Below are 24,521 nucleotides of genomic sequence, written 5' to 3' on the forward strand. Positions count from 1 at the left end.
GAGAAAAGAAAAAAAGATCATTGAGGAGAGTAAGTGTTTAAATTGTCAATTCCTTGGGTATTCTCCCTATCATGCTGGCAAGAAAACCCACCTAAAGGCTTAAATGTAAATAAAACAGCAGTTCTAATACTATTTGGAAGGATTCAAAGTACCTTAAACTGGAGCACAATTAAGAGATAAATTATGTTTCTATCAGAGATTCAAATGTGGAACATTTAATCCAAAAAACTAAAAATCACAAAGCTACTTTCATTCAAAGTTAATTTGGTGCTTTTCCTAAAAGACTTTAACTTGCCAAATATGAAATTTATATTACCATTCCTTTTTGAGTTACCAAAAACTAAGCAGGGAAGCACCTTTTTTAAAAGTGTTTATTTCCACCTTCATAAATCAAGAGGACTGAAATTGCCAAAACATGATTTCACTTTAGAATGAGTATTTGTCTGAAAATTTTCAATTCAAAAGACAACATTTCCAAAATTGGCCAGCTGAAAAGCAGGCATGGGAATGGAAACTGCATTTCAACCTTAAGCACTGTGCCCACCTAATACAAACACTTAGTACATACTTTTTAATTGGTCCAGTGTTTTTTACTTCTTTCCACTCGTTATCATCAGGATTCGATGTAATAGAAAGTGAATAGCAACCACTACCCCTCTTCTGCAAGAGGGTATAGCTAGGTTTGGTTATATTGGAATTTGAGGCCTGACAAAAATAAAAGTCAAGAAAACAAATTATCTTAATGACAGGGCATGAGTAGAAATATGTTAAATCTCAAAAATACAAAATCAAAACAAAACCTAGAATAAAGAAAAGATGCCTACCAGAAATAGTACCACATTAACAACATAGTATTTATCTGCATCTACATATATTTGGCAAGTAAAGACAAACTATCACTTTCTAAGAAGATACAATTCAATGGCCAGAGCTTTTCTAAAGGGAGGCATTGTTTTGTTACATTTTGTTACAATGAAAGGAGTGCTAGAATTGAAGTCAAAAGACCTAAGTTCAAATGTCAACTATGCTACTTACCACTTGTTGACTAGGACCAGAGAGTGACTCATCCAGAGATAGCCCATATGCACAAGAGACTGAACTTGAATTCAAGACTTTTGGTCTCTAAGGCAGGCATTCTCTCTATACACTATAATACACTGTCTCTATTTTGTTGTTATATAGAAGAAAATAAATCACTCTGGCTGATTAGTTCAGCTAGAAAACACACAGCTTATCAGGGCAAGATCTGATTTTAAATCTTGAGTTATTTGACTTCAATCTGTCTAGCATCACAGACTAAGCCTCATACCTAAAAAACTAATGCCACAAAGATAAACCAGAATGTGAATGAATTAGCTCAGACTCCCTGCCTCTAAGGAATAAAAAACATAAAGGTATATGGGAGCAGCAAGGTAGCACAGTGGATAGAGAGCCAGGAATAGAATCAGAAGGTCCTGGGTTCAAATTTGCACTCAGATTATTTCCTAGCTATGTGACCCTGAGCAAGTCACCTAGCCCCAGTTGCCTAGCCCTTACTACTCAGAAATAATTCAAAGAAAGAAGGTAAGGATTTAAAAAAATTTTAAGAATATGGTAGGTGAATAGCATCTTTACTTGTAGGATAGGATTAAATTCTTCAGATGTATATAAATCAAACACTATTCTGAATGCACCAGTAGAGCTTACAATTTAAATTTTGTAGTAAAATATATTGCAAAGCAAACACACAGTTTTTAGCTTTTGCTGCTACTAAGCTGCCATCTTGGCTCCACCAAATACATTTTTAAATGGAAATTTCTTTCCCTTAATCTACCTGCTTTAAAGGTTCAAATTTAAACAGTAGGGATTTTTTGTATATAGGATTTTGATTTGATATAAGGAAGAATTTTCTACAACAGCACTGGGAAAATCTAGACTTAAGTTCTAGCAAAAGCTGTGAAATCTCATTCTACAGAGATTATTAGGTTTATTTTCATTTCTTCCTTAATTTCTTTATTTTTTTTCTTTCATTGGATGGAGAGGAAGGAGTGCAAGGGAGATGCTTATTAATTGAAAATAATAATAAAAATTAAGTTTTAGAAAGAAAACGACAAACTTCCCTCAAGTTCATTAAAATGAGGCTAAAATACTTTCTATGAAGATCCAAAGTGGCCTTAAAAAATAAGGGAAGAAATAGTCAGATAGCCAAGGAGCTTAAAGAATAAAAAGTAAAAGGACAACAAGGAATGGCATCTGAATGAACACGAAGTCACATTTTATCAGCTGCCAAATTTCTTTGTCTTCTGATTCTTGTACTTTAATTTTAGGCTACCATTTAGTTTCATAGGGTCATGCTATGCTAGAATTTGCGACAAAAAAAAAGTGGTCCTAAGCAACATAATGATCCAGAAAGTCCCCAAAAGGTTCAGATTTAGGGTCTTTGATATTCCAGATTATAAACTGAAGTCTTATTTCTCATCCTATTCAAGTAGACTCCCTACAGGTTTTCCAGACCAAACGAATCAGCCTACAGCTATAGCTGCCTACAATGTTAAGGATTTTCTTCTTGGGAGATAAATTGTATAAATAATTAACATTAACACATAATTGATATCTGCCAGGAGAAGCAGAAAAATGTTTATCTTCCAGGAGTATTTTTAAAAGTAGCCTAATTTTTCTTATCAAGTTCTCTTCATCCATAAAATTATCTTAGACATGCTCTGACCTGTGATGGAGATTCTGCCTTCATTTCAACAGCAGTCACAGGGAGATGGCAGTATTTTGATGAAGAACAATAGTAATCAATAAAAGAACTTTCTTTTGAAGATAAGCCCTGAAGCAAAGGGAGAGCCTGGTTCCAAGGCAGTGGATGACAAAGGTCTAATGATCTCGTTTTCCTGCTCACTTCTGCCATCACTTCATTCAGTTTATCCTCCTCCTCTTCTGAAGCTGGTTTGTTTAACTCAAGGAATATGAACTCATCAGATTTAGCTAGAAAAATAAAGAAGAACCCATTTTAATCCCCATTTTCATTTGTCTATCAATGAAATGCAACAAATATTAGAATACTAATAAAAATATTAAATGTGACTTCAGGTTTAGCTCAAGTTACAAGAAATCATTACTTAACTTACTAGAACTCATCTCACTTGGTCAAGTTCAGTGTTTTAACTGCACAATTTAAGAAATCACTAATGTAACTATAATATTGCCAAATTTCTCTTCCTTTCCCACTATCAATTAAGAAAGCATTCAAGCCAATGACCTCTTCTCTTTAGACAAAGTGTATCAACAGCAATCCTTCTTTTGACAGGAATTCTCCCTAAATTTTATCTTTCTCATTTGCTTTTTCAATTTTGAATCCTTTGAATGAATCTGTAGATGCTAAGGGCAATGGGGTAGGATTAATTTATTAAAAGATCATATTGGTCCCATGAAGAATAAAACTATGCCCAATACTAATAATTCAAAATTGAAGGAAGTGTTTCTAGTTCATTTTAACCAATTCTGACCAGGCCCGTAAGTGCTACAAACCAAACTCTAGGTAAAAACAAAACAATGTATTTTTGTCTCCATAAACCTATTTATCTGAACCTGCACTTTTTCACATTTTGGGAAGAAAAAAAATTTAAGAAAAAAGTTTCTACTTATAATCTATCCAAAGCATGTGAGTTTTTCAGATCTGAAATTGCAAAAATGGCCAGAAAAGGCTGTTCTAAATAGAATGTGCTTTGTAGTTGACAAAGCAAATATGAGTCAAATTAAAGAATCAGATAAGAACTGGCCACTAATGACAGTAAGGGAAAACAGAGTTGATAAGCAATCATTTCTCAAACTTCTTTACACTTCTCCCGGTAAACTCTGCTTTCATAGTATCATAGATTTACAGTGAGAATAGATCTTAAGATGATTTAAACCAAACACTTTATTTTACAAATAAGGAAACTAAAGCCTAAAGAAGTGAAGTATAAAAGCTGGTATCTGAATCCAAGTTTTCCAGATGACTAAACTGAATCAGAAAACCTGGGTTCAGATGAAAATCTCAATACTTGCTCACTACAAGACCACAGAAAAATCACTTAGTTTTCAGTTTCGAAATCTTTAAAATGGGTTAAAAAACATTATCTAGTATTTCCAGGTAAGCATGGCAGCAGTCTAGACACGGGACGCTTCCCCTCCTCATATCCACCAATATAGAAGACCTAAAAAGACCCCAAAAACCATTCTCATAAGAACAAAGGGACTCTACAGTAGGGCGCAGCATTGGAGGTACGTGGGTTTTGAGCATTTCCACACTATAAGGGAGTGAAAAAGCTCCCATCCAAACTTGAGCTGATCTACCCTCCCCCATCCCACCTATGGAGCCAGAGTTAAAGCCAGCACTTACCTGAATCAACAAGTGAGAGAGAGGCACCTCTAGAATGAGCAAGGGGCACCTCTAGGTCTTGGGAGCTGACTAAGACCACCAATGACCTACCCCTGAGAGCAGTTACACCCGAAAACCTGGCGGGCAGGGGAGCACAGAATTTGGGCGCCCCCTGGAAGGTAGCACAGCTATGGAGATTCAAGAGTTTGCCTCAGGCAAAAACCTTGCTCCTTAGCTCCATACAAAGAGAGCCTGCCCTCCTCACTCAGATTTCTGACTGTAAAAGGAAGGAAAAACAACCATAGAGATGGCAAACAGTGGCCAGAAATAACTCTCAACACCAAGAAAAACAAGAAGGGGTTGACCTTAGATAATTTTTAAGGAGGAAAAATACAGACTACAGAGGAAATAGCAGAAGAGGAAATCCAAATAAATGCTCCAAAACCTTCAAAAAGAAATGGAAATGTAGCATACCATGCATGTAAGCATCTTAGAAGTATGATTGATGTTGATATTGTATCTTAAGTATTCATATACCAAGACTCACGGTCAGTTCACTTAATGATCATTGTAGGGAAAGGGACAGTCCAAAGGACAAGCAAATTCCTGGGCTGGGCGTTGCCGGTCATAGTGCCCTGCCTAGGACTACATTCCTTTACAAAGTGCAGGTTGGATTAATCTCCTCCTCTTTGGTTCCGTCATTGTCAAATCATCCAATATCAAAATCTATATCATGTCATGTATCCATTAATCTCCTCCCACTTGACATTCCTAAAATCTCCAATAAAAGTTGGGGAACATGTGCGAGCCCTCTCTTACTTCTCTTGCTCTTACATCTCTTGCCTTGCCTCCCTTGCCCTTGCTCCCTCCCTTGCCTCTTACAATCTTGATCTTGCCTCATGTCTGACTGATTTACGCAGCTGCCCCACATATCTCCCATTAATCTCTTGGCCTATCTGGCCCATGGGGGATATCCCAGAGTTCTTGGCTCCACGCATATTCTCTTGCTTCTCATACTTATAATTTCTCCACTTCCTTTCTTTTTCTAGAGAGGTTTTTATGGAGTTCACTTCGCCCCAAGTATTTTAACTTGTTGTCTCTGAGTCTTTGTTCCTGCAGCTCTCTCTCTGACTGCATTACCTATTCATCCATATTCCTATAGCCTCCAATCTCCTTCTCAGGTCACCACCCACAGGTTCATTATATAGGAGCTGCTGGTGGTTCCTATAAGAAATTGTCTACAAGCTCTAGAAGAATTTAAATTGGAGCTTATCAAAAAGATGGAAGCATTTTGCCAAGATAAGTGGGAAATGGTTCAAAAAGAAAATCAAAAAATTATAGCTGAAAATCAAAAGGCTAAAGCAGAAAACCAGGCCTTAAGAACCAGAATTGAGCAACTGGAAACCAATGAACTTGCAAAATAGCAAGAATTAATAAAGCAAAGTAAAAAGACTGACAAAATAGAAGAAAACACAAAATGTCTCCCTGACAAGGTGACAGATCAGGAAAAGAGAGGAGAGACAATTTGAGAATCATTGATCTACACGAAAAACCAGAAATAAACAGAAATCTTGACATAATACTACAAGAAATCATCCAAGAAAACTGCCCTGATTTCTTGAACAAAGGGGAAAAATAGACATTGAAAGAGTTCATAGAACACCCCAAAAGACAACTCCCAGGAATGTAATTGCCAAATTCCAGAGCTTTCAAGCTAAGGAGAAAATTCTACAAGAAGCCAAAAGGAGAAAATTCATATATGAAGAAGCATCAATCAGGATCACGCAAGACCTGGTAGCTTCCACACTAAAGGACCACAATGCCTGAAACATGATATTCAGAAAGGCAAGAAGGTCCTAGGTTCAAATCTGGCCTCAGACACTTCCCAGCTGTGTGACCCTGGGCAAGTCACTTGACCCCCATTACCTAGCCCTTACCACTCTTTTGCCTTGGAGCCAATACACAGTATTGACTCCAAGACAGAAGGTAAGGGTTAAAAAAAAAAAGAAAGGCAAGAGAACTGGTTCTTCAACCAAGAATCACCTAACCATCAAAACTAACAATATACTTCCAGGGGAAAGTATGGGCTTTCAACAAAATAGAAGATTTCCAAGTATTTGTACATAAAAGACAAGAAATAAGTGGAAAGTTTAATATCCAAATACAAAGAGCAGGAGAAACATGAAAAGGTAAATAAAAAAAGAGAAAAAAGGAAAAAAATGTTTTTTCTTTATATTCAAACTATTCTTTAAGGGCTACAATTAGATCAAATTATATATATTAATATATGGGGAAAATGTTATTTGTAACTCTCAAAAACTGTATTCATTATAATAGTAATTAGAAGAATCACTCATAGAAAAAGATTGGGGCATTAAGGGACATAAAATGTTATGCAAAAAAAGAAAAAGGGTGGAGGGGAATCGAAGAGGGTACTAAGAGATACTTGAAGAAATAAAATAAATAGAATAATCTTTTTCACACAAAGATACACATGGGAAGGGGAGGGGAAGACTATTCCTATAAAAAGAAGAGGAAGAGAATGCTAATAGATAATATTTAAACCTTACTCTCAGTGAAATCAACTCTGAGAGGGAAGAGCATCTAAATCCATTGGGATATTGAATTCTAACTTATCCTACAGGGTAAGGGAGAAGGTAAAACAAAGAGAGGTAGGGGGGGAGTACAAAAAGGGAGGGAAAGATAGGGGGAGGGGATTTAAGAGACCCAAAAAAAAAGGGAACAAAAAGGGAGGGACCAGGAAGGGAAACATATCAATGGAGGAGATTAGGGGGATTGATTAGAAGTAAACCACTGGTTTAAAAGGATATAGTGAAAGAAAAATGGACAGAACTAGGAGAGGATATCAAAATGCTAGGGAATTCACAAGTGACAATCATAACTCTGAACATGAATGGGATGAACTTACCCATAAAACTTAGAAAAGGAGGGTAGATTAGAATCCAAACCCCTATCATATTTTCTCTACAAGAAACACACATGAGATGGGTAGATACTCACAAGGTCAGAATTAAAGGTTGGAGCAAGACCTATTGGGCCTCAACTGATATAAAGAAGGCAGGACTTCCAATCATGATATCTGACGAAGCCAAAGCAAAAATAGATCTGATTAAAAGGGATAGGGAAGGTAAATACATCCTGATAAAAGGGAGTATAGACAATGGGGAAATATCACTAATCAATATCTATGCACCAAATGGTATAGCACTCAAATTTCTAATGGAAAACCTAGTAGAATTGAAGGAGGATATAGACAGTAAAACTATACTAGTGGGAGACCTGAACATACCACTATCAAATTTAGATAAATCAAATCAAAAAATAAATAAGAATGAGGTAAAAGAGGTGAATGAAATCTTGGAAAAATTAGAGTTAATAGATATATGGAGAAAAATAAATAGGGACAAAAAAGGAATACACCTTCTTTTCAGCAGCGCATGGTACATTCTGACTGACCATACAAGACTGACCATATACTAGGTCATAAAAACATGGCATACAAATGCAAAAAAGCAGAAATAATAAATGCAACCTCTTCGGATCATAAGGCAATAAAAATAATGATCAGTAAGGGTACATGGAGAGCCAAATCAAAAATTAATTGGAAATTAAACAATATGATTCTCCAAAATCGGTTAGAGAACAAATCATAGAAACAATTCATAATTTCATTGAAGAAAATGACAATGTTGAGACATCTGTTCAAAATCTATGGGATGCAGCCAAAGCAGTACTCAGGGGAAAATTTTTATCTGTGAGTTCATATATTAACAAATTAGGGAGGGCAGAGGTCAATGATTTGGACATGCAAATCAAAAAACTTGAAAGCAAACAAATTAAAAATCCCCAGAAGAAAACTAAATTAGAGATCCTAAAAATTAAGGGAGAAAATAATAAAATCAAAAGTGACAGAACTATTAAACTAATAAATAAGACTAGAATCTGGTATTATAAAAAACCAACAAAATAGACAAAGTACTGGTCAATCTAATAAAAAAAGCAAAGAAGAAAAATCAAATTAACAGTATTATAGATAAAAGGGAGAACTCACCTCCAATGAAGAAGAAATTAAAGCAATCATTAAAAATATTTTGCCCAATTATATGGCAATAAAGATGCCAATCAATGTGATATGGATGAATATTTACAAAAATATAAATTGCCTAGATTAGCAGAAGAAGAAATAGAATTCTTAAATAATCCCATTATCAGAAAAAGAAATTGAACAGGCCATCAAAGAACTCCCTAAGAAAAAAATCCCCAGGGCCTGATGGACTCACAAGTGAATTCTATCCAACATTCAAAGAACAGCTAATCCCAATACTATACAAACTATTTGACATAATAAGCAAAGAGGGATATCTACCAAATTCCTTTTATGACACAAATATGGTACTGATTCCAAAGCCGAGCAGCTCAAAAAGGGAGAAAGAAAACTACAGATGAATCTCCTTAATGAATATAGATGCAAAAATCTTAAATAGGATACTAGCAAAAAGACTCCAGCAAGTGATCAGGAGGGTTATTCACTATGATTAGGTGAGATTTATACCAGGAATGCAATGATGGTTCAATATTAGGAAAACCATGCACATAATTTGACCATATCAACAAGCAAACCAACAAAAATCACACGATTACCTCAATAGACGCAGAAAAAGCCTTTGACAAAATGCAACACTCATTCCTATTAAAAACACTAGAAAGTATAGGAATAGAAGGGTCTTTTCTAAAAAATAATAAACAGTATCTATCTAAAACCATCAGCAAACATCATCTGCAATGGGGATAAACTAGAAGCCTTCCCAATAAGATCAGGAGTGAAACAAGGATGCCCATTATCACCTCTATTATTTAACATTGTACTAGAAACACTAGCAGTAGCAATTAGAGAAGAAAAAGAAATTGAAGGCATTAAAATTGGCAATGAGGAGACCAAACTATCACTCTTTGTGGATGATATGATGGTCTACATAAAGAATCCTAGAGAATCAACTCAAAAGCTAGTCGAAATAATCAACAACTTTAACAAAGTTGCAGGACACAAAATAAAGCCACATAAGTCATCAGCATTGCTATTTATCTCCAACACATCTCAGCAGCAGGAATTAGAAAGAGAAATTCTATTCAAAATCACCCTAAACAATATAAAATACTTAGAAATCTATCTGCCGAGACAAACACAGGAACTATATGAACACAACTACAAAACACTTTCCACACAACTAAAAGAGATCTGAGCAATTGGAAAAACATTAACTGCTCATGGGTAGGACAAGCTAACATAATAAAAATGACCATCTTATCCAAATTTATTTATTTATTTAGTGCCATATCAATCGAACTTCCAAAAAACTTTTTTACTGAATTAGAAAAAACTATAACAAAGTTCATTTGGAAGAACAAAAGATCAAAGATATCCAGGGAAATCATGAAAAAAAAATGCAAAGGAAGGTGGCCTTGCAGTCCCAGATCTCAAACTATACCATAAAGCAGTAGTCATCAAAACAATTTGGTACTGGCTAAGAGACAGAAAGGAGGATCAGTGGAATAGACTTGGGGTAAGTGACCTTAACAAGACAGCCTATGACAAGCCAAAAGATCCCAGAGCTTTTGGGACAAAAATCCACTATTTGATAAAAACTGCTGGGAAAATTGGAATACAGTGTGGGAGAGATTAGGCTTGGATCAACACCTCACATCCTACACCAAGATAAACTCAGAATGGGTGAATGACTTGAACATAAAGAAGGAAAATATAAGTAAATTATGTGAACACCGAATAGTATACACATCCAACCTTTGGGAAGGGAAAAATTTTAAAACCAAGCAAAATGTAAAATCAACCATTTTAATTACATCAAATTAAAAAGATTTTGTACAAACAAAACTAATGTAACCAAAATTAGAACGGAAATAAACTGGGAAACAATCTTCATAACAAAAACCTCTGACAAAGGTCTATTTACTCAAATTTACAAAGTGCTAAATCAACTGTACAAAAAATCAAGCCATTCTCCAATTGATAAATGGACAAGAGACATTAATAGGCAATTTTCAGTCAAAGAAATGAAAACCATTAATAAGCACATGAAAAAGTGCTCTAAATCTCCGATAATCAGAGAGATGCAAATCAAAACAACTCTGAGGTATCACCTCACACCTAGCAGATTGGCTAACATGACAGCTATGGAAAGTAATGAATGCTGGAGGGGACATGGCAAAGTTGGGACATTAATTCTTGCTGGTGGAGTTGTGAATTCATCCAACCATTCTGGAGGGCAATTTGGAACTATGCCCAAAGGGCGCTAAAAGTCAGTCTGCCCTTTGATCCAGCCATAGCATTGCTGGGTTTGTACACCAAAGAGACAATAAGGAAAAAGACATGTACAAGAATATTCATAGCTGTGCTCTTTGTGGTGGCAAAAAATTGGAAAATGAGAGGATGCCCTTCAATTGGGGAATGGCTGAACAAATTGTGGTATATATTGGTGATGGAATACTATTGTGCTAAAAGGAACAATAAATTGGAGGAATTCCAGAGTGAAAGGAGCACAGCAGGAGAACAATGTACACAGACAATGTGGTACAATGAAATGTAATGGACTTCTCCTTTAGTGGCAACGCAGTGATCCTGAACAACTCAGAGAGATGTATGAGAAAGAACACTATCCACATTCAGAGGAAAAACTGTGGGAGTAAAAACACCAAAGAAAAAACAACTGCTTGACTACAGGGGCTGAAGGGATATGATTGGGGATGTAGATTCTGAATGAACATTCTAATGCAAATACCAACAATATGGAAATGGATTCTGGTCAAGGACATATGTAATACCCAGTGGAATTGTGCATCAGCTGTGGGAGGGGAGGGGAGAGGAGAGGGGAGGGAAGAATAGAAAATGATTTTTGTAGCCAAGGAATAATGTTCGAAATTGACCAAATTGAAAAATAATAAATAAATAAACATTAAAAAAAAAAACATTATCTACTTCACAGAACAATGAAGAAAGAACTTCATGAGCTTTAACTCACAATAAAAATGCTAACTAAACCCTAAAAAGGAACTATGGAGCCTGCAGATCAAAGTAAACCATCTTTTACTTTATTCCTTTCATGAATTTTTTATTATATATGTGGTATGTATCTTTTGTCATGGCAAGAGGAATATGAAAATACATATTGCACAAAAACACTATTATAACCTGTATCAGACTATTTACCACCTTAGAGAGGGGAAGGGGGAAGGAGGGAAAGAATCTGAATCCAAAATGTATAACTGAAAGAAAGGGGGTAGGGGGAGCTTCAAAAAAAAAATAAGATAGTACCTGAAGTAGCTGATGGTCTTTCTTTTGCTGAAATTTTAAAGGTTCTTAAAGTCCAAATGTCAAAATAAAGTCATTCCAAATCAAGACCCTCTCTTAAATTCAGAGCTATAGACAAAATCTTGCTTTAATATTTGTTAGTGTTACCTTTCAGATACACCAAAAAAACAAAAAAAACCTGTTGAAAGAGTGGAGGAATGGAATTTAACGTTGATTAACTTCGTCATTATTTATTAGAAAATGGAAAGCATAATAAATAAAAATAATAAACAGTATATATCTAAAACCATCAGCAAACATCATCTGCAATGGGGATAAACTAGAAGCCTTCCCAATAAATCAGGAGTGAAACAAGGATGCCCATTATCACCTTTATTATTTAATATCGTACTAGAAACAGTAGCAGTAGCAATTAGAGAAGAAAAAAATTGAAGGGATTAAAGTAGGCAATGAGAAAACTAAACTATCACTCCTTGCAGATGATATGATGGTATACCTAAGGAACCACAGAAAATCAACTAAAAAGACTACTGGAAATAATTAACAACTTTAGCAAAGTTGCTGAGTACAAAATAAGCTCACATAAATCAGCAGCATTTCTATATATTTCAAACAAAACTCAGCAGCACTAATTAAAAAGAGAAACTCCATTTAAAATCATTGAGGATAATATAAGATATTTAGGAATCTATCTGCCAAGACAAACACAGGAATTTTATGAACACAACTACAAAACACTTTTCACACAATTAAAACTAGATCTAAACAATTGGAAAAACATTAATTGCTCCTGGGTAGGATGAGCTAATATAATGAAAATGACAATCCTAACCAAGTAATCTACTTATTCGGTGCCATACTTATCAAACTACCAAAAAGCTTATTTATATAGAATTAGAAAAAATTTTAACAAAGTTCATCTAGAAGAACAAAAGTTCAAGAATATCAAGGAAAATAATGAAAAAAATGTGAAGGTTGGGGGCCTAGCAGTACCAGATCTTAAACTGTACTATAAAGCAGTGGTCATCAAAATGATATGGTACTGGCTAAGAGATAGAAGGGTGGATCAATGAAATAGGCTAGGGGTAAATGACCTTAGCAAGCTAGTGTTCGATAAACCCAAAGACTCCAGCTTTTGGTACAAGAACTCACTATTCAACAAAAACTGCTGGGAAAATTGGAAAAAAGTATGGGAAAAATTAGGTTTACATCAACATCTTACACCAAGATAAATTCAAAATGAGTAAATGACTTAATATAGAGTGAAATCATAAATAAAATAGGTGGACATACAATATTATACCTGTCAGATCTGTGGGAAAGGAAGGAATTTAAGAACAAGCAAGAGATAGAGAGAATATTGCAAAATGAATGACTTTGATTATATCAAATTAAAAAAGTTTTGTACAAACAAAATCAATGCAACCAAAATTAGAAAGAAAGCAACAAACTGGGAGAATATTTTTATAACAAAACTCTCTGAAAAAGGTTTCATTTCCCAAATATATAAAGAACTAAGTCAAATTTACCAAAAAAATCAAGCCATTCCCCAATTGACTAATGGTCAAGGAACATGAATAAGCAGTTTTAACACAATGAAATCAAAACTATTAATAAGCACATGAAAAAGTGTTCTAAGTCCCTCCTGATTAGAGAAATGCAAATTAAAACAACTCTGAGGTAGCACCTCACACCTAGCAGACTGGCCAATATGGCAGCAAAGGAAAGTGATAAATGTTGGAGGAGATATGGCAAAATTGGGACACTAATATACTGCTGGTGGAGTTGTGAATTGGTCCAGCCATTCTGGAGAGTAATTTGGAAGTATGTGCAAAGGGCTTTAAAAGACTGTCTGCCCTTTGATCCAGCCATACCACTGCTGGGTTTTGTGATAGAGACATGAAGAGAGAGAGGTTTTGCAGGACTTGTGGACCAAGATGCAAGAACCAGGGTTCCAAGGGAATATTCCCAGTTGTTGGCAGTTTGAGCTGACGGGGGGGGGGGGGGGGGGGAAGGAAGTCACTCTCTCTCCCTGAAGGTTTGAACCTGGCTGAAAGACTTTTGTGAGGCAGACTTGGTTTTTGGGGTTTCTCTGGCTCTGAGCAGATGAAGTTGACACTGAGAAGAGAAACTTGGCTTTTGGACTTGGTCTCTGTCTCTCGGACTCTGAGTAGTTGAAGCTGACAAGAAGGAGAAACTTGGCTTTTGAGTTGCTGTTCTATTTGAGAGTTGAGCTGGCCAGGAGAAACTTAAAGACTTTGAACTTTGTTTTCTTTCTGAGGTTAAGCTGAGAGACCTTACTGATTTCTTGTGAAGAAGAAAGATTTGAACTGCCATTGTCCTCCATCTCCCTAACTGTCTAAGATTCACACTTGTGACTCCCCAAACCCTAAATTTAACTCATTTAGATTAGAGAAATCCTCATCCCTCTTACCTCAGTTTCCCATCTTGTTATCCCAATAAACCTCTTGACTTGAAAAAGGAAAAGAGAATCTTTATAGTTTATTCAAGTGGGGAGGGAAGGAGCCAAAGGCTTCAAGAAGAATTGGGTGGAGAGGGTTGGTTAAGGGAGGAAGTGAGGGAGGAAGGAGGTTTGGAAATAGATTGATCCATCAGCCATCAGTAGGGATCAATAGGCAGAACCCTAGAGCAAACCCCAGAGTATCCTCCAGAATCTATCTAGAGCAGTATCCACCGTGTACCAGCATCTCTGTGTGGCATCCCTCAGCATTTATCAGTTCTACCTCCATTACAAATAAGCAGGTTTAGGTTCCTATAGCTAGCTCTCTCTAATCAAAAGCCAGAGAACAGCAGTTCCCCTCAGTTTATCTTTTCTATTTCAATAAGTAATAGGTTTCCTTTCAGCTTACTTTCTCTATTTCAATAGGAAATAGTTTCCTGTCAGTTTACCTTCTCTATTTCAACAAGTAGTAGTTTCCTTCAGTTTACTCTTCTATTTCAGTCTGTATCCCAAAGAGATTATAAGGAAAAGACTTGTACAAAAATATTTATAACCACGCAATTTTTGGTGGCAAAAAATTGGAAAATGAGGGGATGCCCATCAATTGGGGAATGGTTGAACAAATTGTGGTATCTGATGGTGATGGAATACTATTGTGCTGAAAGGAATGATGAACTGGAGGAATTCCATGTGAACTGGAAAGACCTCCAGGAATTGATACAGAGTGAAAGGAACAGAACCAGGAGAACACTGTACCACAGAGACTAATACACTGTGGTACAATCTAATGTAATAGACTTTTCTACTAGCAGCAATGCAATGATTCAGGACAATACAGAGGAACTTAGGAGAAAGAACAGTATCCACATCCAGAGAAAGAACTGTGGAAACAGAAATGCATTAGAAAAATATATGATCAAACACGTAGTTTGATATGGATGTAATTATGGTTTTGATGTTAAAGGATCACTCTACTGTGAATATGAATAACATGGAAATAGGTTTTGAACAGTGATACTTGTATAACCCAGTTGGACTGCTTATCGGCCTTGGAAAAATATTCTAAATTTTAAAAAAGAAAGAAAATGGAAGTGTGATCTAAAGTTGCTTAGAATAGCAGTTAATCAACAGAATTCCAGATGTAGATACTCAGAAAATCCACCCACTGTAATGCGTGGAGAGATGGGGAAAAAGTCTGGAGCAAATGCTGGAAAAGCAAGGACTCCAGAACCTGTCAATCAAGATGGACATTCTATTTAGAATGAGGACAAGGAAGGACCATTGAAAAAGGGGGAGGCAAAATGAAAAAAATGGAGTCTCTTTGCCTCGGGACAGAAAGGAGGAAAGGACAAAAGTCCTGCTCTCTCAGTTTCTCTCTGCTGTACTACAGTGACTGAATCTTCAAGACCTGTTGACCATTTTCCCATATCTGAGCAATGTTCCACCATCCTCCAACTTAGGAATTGTTTAGTATTAGGGAAACCACAAACCCTCTTTCCCCTCAACTTCTTTTCCTTTCCCCTTCTCTTAAATAAACCTCTTACTTAATCTTAGAGAAGAGAAAGTGATTTATCTGATATACCAAAATACTCACTCTGAGGTCATTTCAATGAGACCAACAAAAGAATCAAATAGAGAGGGGAAGGGAGGAGGGACAAAGGGGGAGGGGAAGGGAGGAGGGAGGAGATTTGCAGATCTGATCTTAAAAATCATCATCTCTCACTTAAATAATCCCCTAATACACCACTTACCCCACATTCCAGTTTAAATCATAAATATCAGGAAGAATACTGTGATAAATACAGAAAGTTACATATAGCACTAAACCAAATAATTATGTGAATGCTTAAAAAAGAAATTAGAAAAGAAGACTGATCTCTTTATAAGATTTCTCTGGAACTGCAGAATTTAAAATCCACTTTACACTTACATAGTTGCCTTAAAACAGATTTCCCAAGTTGGTTTTCAATCATTTCTAGGTAATCTGAAGAGGTCCAGAGAAAAATGATGGAATTTCTCCTTTTGCAGTGATCATCATCTTTATGAGTCCAAAGACCAAACTTCTTTAAATGAATGGTATCCACTAACAATGAAATCTTATTGAGAGACACTAAAGAAAACAAACAAAGTTTTAAATTTTACATCAAAATTTTCAATTTAATAAATTAATCAATTTAAGAAGTTACATGTCTATTTCAAGATTCTCCCTAGACAGTTATTTATTCCTCAGTCTAGAATTTAAGACACTTCCCAATCTGGTTCTCAATGACCTTTTCAGCCCTATCCTAAATTACTATACTTCATGAATTTTATGTTAAAGATAAAATAGGATTATTATATAGCTATCCCCTGCATTCAGAATTCCACATCCCACTTCCATGAATTCATTTACAGAAGTCACTCTCCCATCCCTTTAATGGAATGTACTTCCCTATCATCCCCTTCATCCTTGCCTATCTGAACTTATCTTCCTAAAAGACTTCACAAAGGTACTATTAGTATTCTTTTCCTCCTCCAAAATTCCCTTATATTTACTTAAAAGTGAACAGATTATATCCTCTAGTAGAATGAAAGATGCTTAAGAAAAGGAACTATTTTAAAGTTTTTGTCTCTGTGTCCCCAGCACTTTGTATATAGTAGACATTTAATAAATATTAACTTAATTGAACTCCTGAGCTTTACCTCAAGGATGTGAAACTAATTACAAGAAGGAATGTCATATCAAAACCAAAAAGAAATATAGCAATTAAACTTTAATTGTACTTAAACATTAGAGGGTCTAGTTTCTTAAAGCTTATAATTTATTAAATTATTAAAAAGGGAGAAAAGTTTCCTTGTCTTAAAAACCTAGCCCATTTAAATCCCTCACTGTGAGCTGTGATTTGAAAAGTTTAAAAGAGTTGAATGTCATCATTAAGAACCCTGAAAACAGTATTTGTGATTGAGAAGCCAGAAGAAACTCAAATCAGACTTGGTGAATTACTGGTAAATATTAAAAGAGTGACATCTTTCTATAAAATCCCTATTTCTCCCCCAAAAACATTTGCATTCAACTGCACTATATATAACAAATTATGAGAAGCAATAAAAAGCAATAAATATCAGGTCAAATTTCCTGTCTAAATCTCCCAGGTAAAGAATATCCTATCAGTGTCTCTTCTTGAAATACTTTTAAAAATTCAACTGGTCTCCTCTTTCTAAACAATAATCTAAACAATAGTCAAAGAAACATGGAAATAAGAATTGAAAGATAACTTAAAATCATTCAAGAAACTTGATTAAGGGGGGGGGGGCAGCCGAGTATCTCAGTGGATTGAGAGTCAGGCCTAGAGATGGGAGGTCCTAGGTTCAAATCTGGCCTCAGACTTCCCAGATGTGTGACCCTGGGCAAGTCACTTGCCCATCCCTTACCACTCTTGTGGTAAGGAAAACAAAACAAAAGAAAGAAAAGAAAAGAGAGGAAGGAAGGAAGGAAGGAAGGAAGGAAGGAAGGAAGGAAGGAAGGAAGGAAGGAAGGAAGGAAGGAAGGAAGGAAGGAAGGAAGGAAGGAAGGAAGGAAGGAAGGAAGGAAGGAAGGAAGGAAGGAAGGAAGGAAGGAAGGAAGGAAGGAAGGAAGGAAGGAAGGAAGGAAGGAAGGAAGGAAGGAAGGAAGGAAGGAAGGAAGGAAGGAAGGAAGGAAGGAAGGAAGGAAGGAAGGAAGGAAGGAAGGAAGGAAGGAAGGAAGGAAGGAAGGAAGGAAGGAAGGAAGGAAGGAAGGAAGGAAGGAAGGAAGGAAGGAAGGAAGGAAGGAAGGAAGGAAGGAAGGAAGGAAGGAAGGAAGGAAGGAAGGAAGATGATTAAGGGATCAGAATCATGGAAACAAAGAGCTTGTGCTTTGCCTATTTCAGGAAAGCTTCCAAAGACCCTAAACATTTCCTTGCCTCCTATTCTAATTACTGATTAAACTATTCATCTCCAGTGGCAGCACTCCATAGAACCTTCTCTATAGGGCCCCAAAATGACAGCTCTTTGCTTAGATATGTCTCCCCCTTTAATGTGTCCCAAAGCACTCAGTACAATGCCAAGCACTTAATATTCTTGATTAGACTTGCCTCTACTTCTCAATTCTGATAAAGTACTGTTGGAGTCTCTCCCCTTTCCTGAAACTGAAAGTAAAAGTTAAGAGAAGCAACTGAACTAAATTAAGGAAAGATATGCTCTCAGATTTCAACTCCCCACCTCCCCTCCACCTCCAACATGAACCTGCCTTTTCTCACTTCTTTCCTTCTCTCCCAGGTGTGTCACAAAGGGTCCATTCTATGGAGCTCTCTCTGTCACACATTTATCCTACTAGCTCTTATAGCAATTCCAAAATGAAAAATCACTGACTGCTGTTGGATAAACACTCAAAATATTTATTTCATTCCTATATTCATTCACAGACATTAAGTAACTACTATAATTCAAATCACTGTGCTAAGTTCCATTAAAGAAATGAAAAGATGAATTAATGGAATAAATATCTTTATTTGTTGGTCTATGTCTTTACACTGCCACAAAATCAATTCTTTAAATTGTTCCTTAAAAATATGTCATATATACCCCGGGATATAACTTAACTATCAAATTTATACTGATATATAGTTTGTTCTGCTTATATGGCATTTTTTCCTATCATTAGCACTTCTAAATAATAGCATCATTATATTTCTTATTTTCACCCTACACTAATCTTTTTCAAGTGTGACTTCTTTGATAAAATAAATGCATTTTTGAAGTTAGCTAAAGAGAATTCTAGTAAATTGAATCATATTTCCCTATACACTTCTGACTTTTATTATGAAATTAAAGATAAAAACCTGGCTATAAAAGAACTTCATCCTCTCAATTAAAAGCAGAAATTATTTAAGAATATAGAAAATTCTAAAAAAATGAAATATGAAAAATACTTTACTCAAGAATTTAATACATCACCAATAATACCAATAATATACTGAAACTTTCTAATATTTGTTGATCAATTTTTATCTTCTAGACTACACTAAAATTGCAGTATCTCACAGTATTGTACTGCCCTAATTACAATTCTTAGTATGTTCACTTAACATCATACAATATTGTATGGGCTGACTTTCCAATCATCAACATCATTACCCTGATTAAATATTTCCAAATTTCTGTGAGTGAACCTCTACAGAAATATGTTTATACTTATAGCCTTTCCATACTCTTTTATAGCTCCTATTTAAAATAATCCTCACCTCATTTGCCTCCTAAGTTCCTTCAGCCTCAGGTGAAAGTATCACCTCTATCCTTTAATTTTTTTTTGTAATTTCAGTAGTTTTTTTTTTTAAGAAAAAAAATGCTCTAGAATTGCCTGAACATAAGGTTGAGATGAATTCCCCAGCTTATCTTTCCTTACTTAAATATCTCAAGGATCTCCAATTTTAACAGTCTACATACTCTCTAACAACAAAGATGCCAACCAATTTAGTAGTTGGTCAGCTCTGCCAAACTTAGCTTTCCCATCCTAGGAGCACAGACATGAATCACTGGAACTGGGCCCATTGCTTCAAAACCTTTTAAGATTGATAGAACTTGCAAAGACTTGTGTTCCACTGCTAAAACCCTGAAGAACCAAGATCTTCTAATAAAACTAGGAAGAATATAAAATTATACCTCATTTAATTTAGTCCACTATCGTCGATCTCCACAAATCCTACATGCCTTAAAATACTGTTTTTTAATGTTCATCCCTTTCTAATCTTTGATATACCTATTTTTGCATATTCCCAAATGATTCTAATACTGCACTATTTTGAGAATAGTTTTAGTAATTTAAAGACATTTTCAAAATCAATAATTTTCAAACTGCTGAAAACTACTAAACTGACTCTTGACTATTACTAAATTCTTTTGGTTTTATAAAGCGTCATAATGAAAAGCAATCAGGAACAAAAAGGTACTTAGAAGAAAGTAATTCAAAATATTTTCAAACTGGCAGAAACAACTTATTTTACATACAGAATTACAGTGAAAATAGATCATAAAGTAGTAATCACTTACCTTGAAATGGAATTTTTATGTACTTTGTTGTGAACTTAAAGAAAAATTAAAAAGTACAAGTTAGTTTTCAAACTTTTTCAAAGTATAACCTCATATCCTATAATCTATACTATTAAAAATTAGTATTCCTTTATCAGTCAACCAGTAAATGTTCCCATTTGATATTTTCACATCATGAATATATTTCTCAGGTGCTCAGTTCTGAAACTAATAATGATCATTAAATTACAATAATGTCTATAATGTCTACAATAACATCAATACTCAGACTAGAAAGAACATAATATTCCACATAATTTAAGTCACTATCACATCTAACACCCAAATTAAAAAGCATTGCTTTATCCTTCCCCCACACTTTGTCCTTACCTGTCCTTTTGAGATACTTGCTATTTTTAATCCACTTTCCTATGTCAAAACCATTTCTTTCCAAAAGTTCCCCACCAAAATTTTTCCATTATTCTCAAAATTGTAGAAATTTTGCTATGAATTTTGTGCAATTATAGATAATAAATTTAAGCATATCCATTAACATTATCTCATGATCAAATGTGTGAGATGGCTGGTTAAAATTCATGATGAATTCAGAATAGTACAAAGCAAAGTGGCTCCCACCTAAGGCTCAAATTCAGAACACTGGCTCCCCCAAATAAATGTCTTTTGACTAATCAAACTAATAAGAGATTTCAATAAAAATAGCAAAAAACTTCCAGTGAAGTACTGGGCTTCCTGCATTTATAAAATACACTACAAATCATTAATCATTATTGCATTTTAAATTGTATTTCTTTCAATATTCTATTATCTTTGTTTTCCTACTCTGGGTACCTCTAGTAAAGATGTATTTAATTAGATGATTCACAGCCCTTAATTAGAACATGTCAGATAGGATCTAGTATGGAGGTTCTTTTGCTCATTATTTAAATAGTAACACCTCCCTTCCCCTGCACAAAAGAAAAGGTGATATTTCTACATATTGACTATAGGTTTAGTCTAAAAAGATCCAGCTAAAGAAAGTCAAATAAGTTTTTTTTTTATTCTGATACTTTTAAACAACTGTTATTTACATTAAATCCAAAATGTGTTATTTCTTGCCAAAGTCTAAGAAGAAAGTGGATTTCTAAGATAAAATTCTTAAAATGACTGTACTTAGTGGTAAATAGAGCAGTCTAAAACTGTCACTAAAATGTTTTTAATGAGTCTATAGAATTAAAAATATTTTTTCATAACAAATATTTTCTTCATAAAAATATACTTTTTACTAAAGGTTTTATGTTGGAATTAATATAACACAAAAATATAAAGTTAATCCTAAACAAAATGTGTGAACTACAAACTTTTAAGCATTGTTATCCTTGATCTAGGACTACCATTATCAACCTCCTAAATATGCAAGATTTCCATTTTCATTCTAATTCATCCACAAAAAGTACTCTCATGTCCTTGATCCGACCATTACTTATAATTGTTCCACTTCCATGAACCAAAATTTTTAAATTCTTCTCTTTGACCAGAATCTCTTTAATTCTTTATTCTCTTCTATCGTTTTACCTCTACTGAATCTATTCTTCATTCGCATCATGACATTCTACCTCTAACTCTCCCCACCCATTATCTCCACTTCAATCTCCCCTCCCTCAAATTCAAAATTTTTACCTTAACCAGTTCATCATTAAAAAAAAAAAAAAGCTATTCCTGACTCCCTGCCTCTTTGTCCTCTCATGAGTCACACCTTGCCAAACCCCAATCAAAGGTTGCTATCACTTACTCCAATCCTATAAACATATAGATAAATGCTTCTTAGGAAAGTCAAATAATCATACTGCCTGGGTCAACTAAAAATTTTTTTATTTTCCAATCTCAACTTGACCCTCACTGCTACATGGTAATCCTTTTATTCTTCTCTAACTAACTCTATTACACAATAACTAATCCAAATTTCCAACCTCTTATAAAGCCTTCCCTCCTCTCCCCCAAACTATTAATCTACAGGTTCTATCATCATGCCTCAGTTTTGTTCTCTCTCCAACCCTGTGGTTCCCTTTCCCCATTTATGAGCTCCTCCCAGAACCTCCATTTTGAGAAGCCAATATCCTGCATTATTTAGACTAGCCCCCAAACGCCCACGAGGCTATCATCCCTTTACCCCTTCCCCATCTATTGTTTCCTTGGGTGTATCTTCTTTTAATAAGATGCTTAGAAACTCCTAAATAGCAGCAATTATCTTTCTTTCTGTTTGTATTTGTGCCCCCCTCCAAGTTTAACAGTGCATACATTAAGCATCTAATAAATGCCTGTTGACTTGATAAGTTTCTCCACTCCATACTTCAAAACTCATCATGCCCTATCCTCTTACTCTAGTTGTTAAAGAAGGGCGTGGGTCTTTTCTATACCAAGGCTAATCCCTCCACTTGGGTTCTGAATTCCAACCTCTCTATCATTCACTTCTTTTCTCTCAACTTCATCCCCCTTTATCCATTGGCTCCTTCACCACCACCTACAAAAATTCCCATCCTTAAAAAGACTGACTTTTTCTTGGATTTCCACATAAGGAGTTGATCTGATACATTTTCTAGATCAGTCTGGAACAGTTTGGGTGTGTTTCTTGCTTACTTCCTGCTATTCTACCATCCTGACTTCCCCATAATATTTCTTGAAGTCTAGTTGTTGTTCATTATGTGGCACCAACCTTTATGTATTTACTATTTTATATTACACTTAAACTACATGCCAAAAGAACCACCCTCATCCCACTCCACTAGATAATCACCCCCTTGAAAGACTGCATTCATATTCCTATTCATACTATAATAATAGGATTGTAAAATATATTATTAGGATGGAGACTGACTAGATATTCTGCCTTGTTTCCACAAAGTATCCCAATTCTCCTCCTTGAAGGAAAGTCCAAGAGTGAACCTTCCTTCACTAGGCTCAGTGCACAAACTGTCTTAGAGACTATAATATATATAAGAATATATATTTATTTGTATTATAAAGGTTAAATATAAGGATTATAAACTGAGGATTCCTTAATACTAAGGGAACTAAATACTACACCCACTATCCTTTCATCGCAAAACAAAATTCTTCTGGTCTTGGGAATTCACCCAAGCTACTCTATAAAATCTCCTTATCAATAAATAAAATCTCAAAATAATATCTGACTAAACTGACTAAATCCATATATATATATATATATATATATATATATATGTTCAAGTATCTCTATATTAAAATTGTCTCCAAGTAAGTAAAGACAGTGAGCCAAAATGGCAGAGGCTCACTCAGCTGAGTGTGTGGCTCTGAGGTGAGACTCAAGAGTCCAAACAAGCAGGACTTTCTGTGATTCTTCTTCAAAACAAAATGTTATCAAAACAGCAGATAGAAATTGGTTTCCTTCCTGGTCTTCCCAAAGTGGACAAAAGGAAAACTACGAAGATTGTTCAAGTTTTCTCTTCATTTCTCCTCAAAACCAAGGCTACCCTTAGAGAGAGGGGAAAAGCTGGCTAACCCCCCACAACAGTCCCTCTCACACCTCCCCCTTTCTCCGTTCATTCCAAGGCTTGCATGTGCCTCTTTGCATTCCTTACCTTATCAAACTATATCTTTTATAATCTCATTCTTATAATACTCATGCTTATTCATATCACTTCTCATTCTTTTCCTTCCTCCCTTTAACCTAGCACAGTATTTACATGAAGTGGGCATTCAACAAATACTAAGTATTGGTTGAATTAAGGAGATAAAATTGTACCTCTACACTTTTCCCCAATAATTTTCTCTATTATCTACTTCTTTTATATTGATTTGATAGTACAACTCCTTGGGTCTTTGCAAAAAGTTAATAATAGTCCATAAATTTATAGATATCTAATTTATGAATAATCCACATATACAAATGAACCACTACTAAAGATTTTGCCCGTCCAAAGTGCTTAAAGCCTTTAAAACAGAAGCCCAACTTGAATTCCTACAGAGAAGTTCTTAACCTGGGGTGCAAAAAACTTATCTTCTTTGTTTTGTTTTAGTATTTTAAGAACTGTTTTTCAGTATAATTGGTTTCTTTTGAAATCTTAATCTTTTTTGTGTTACAGAGCCCTCTGGGAGTCTGGTGAAGCCTATAGACCCCTTCTCTCAGAATAATTCTTGTTGAGTTGTTTCAGTCAGGTCTAATTGATATTTAGTACTGATTTTAAGAAAGAAGGTAAAGGTTTTTTAAAAAAGTAACTTCAACACAATATTTAGAAATGATCCCAAGAAGGCAATATGGTATGATAGAGGAAAAATAGCCTCTGAGTTGGAGGAAGAGGGCTGCAACTGCC

General features: G+C 35.2%; 1 protein-coding gene across 8 annotated transcripts in view; it reads right to left on the reverse strand.

The window, feature by feature from the left end:
• Positions 1-24,521, reverse strand: part of SENP7 (SUMO specific peptidase 7) — a 195,086-nt gene that overhangs the window by 45,756 nt on the left and 124,809 nt on the right. For all 8 annotated transcript variants that reach the window (XM_056793414.1, XM_056793411.1, XM_016433431.2 and 5 more), the window contains 4 exons: positions 20,197-20,230; positions 16,082-16,261; positions 2,705-2,970; positions 569-705 (listed from right to left, as the gene is read on the reverse strand). In XM_056793414.1, coding sequence (XP_056649392.1) covers positions 569-705; positions 2,705-2,970; positions 16,082-16,261; positions 20,197-20,230 — 617 coding nt within the window. The remainder of the gene's footprint in view (positions 1-568; positions 706-2,704; positions 2,971-16,081; positions 16,262-20,196; positions 20,231-24,521) is intronic.

Source organism: Monodelphis domestica, chromosome 4 (genome assembly GCF_027887165.1).
Source record: "Monodelphis domestica isolate mMonDom1 chromosome 4, mMonDom1.pri, whole genome shotgun sequence".
In the NCBI taxonomy this organism is placed as follows: domain Eukaryota; kingdom Metazoa; phylum Chordata; class Mammalia; order Didelphimorphia; family Didelphidae; genus Monodelphis; species Monodelphis domestica.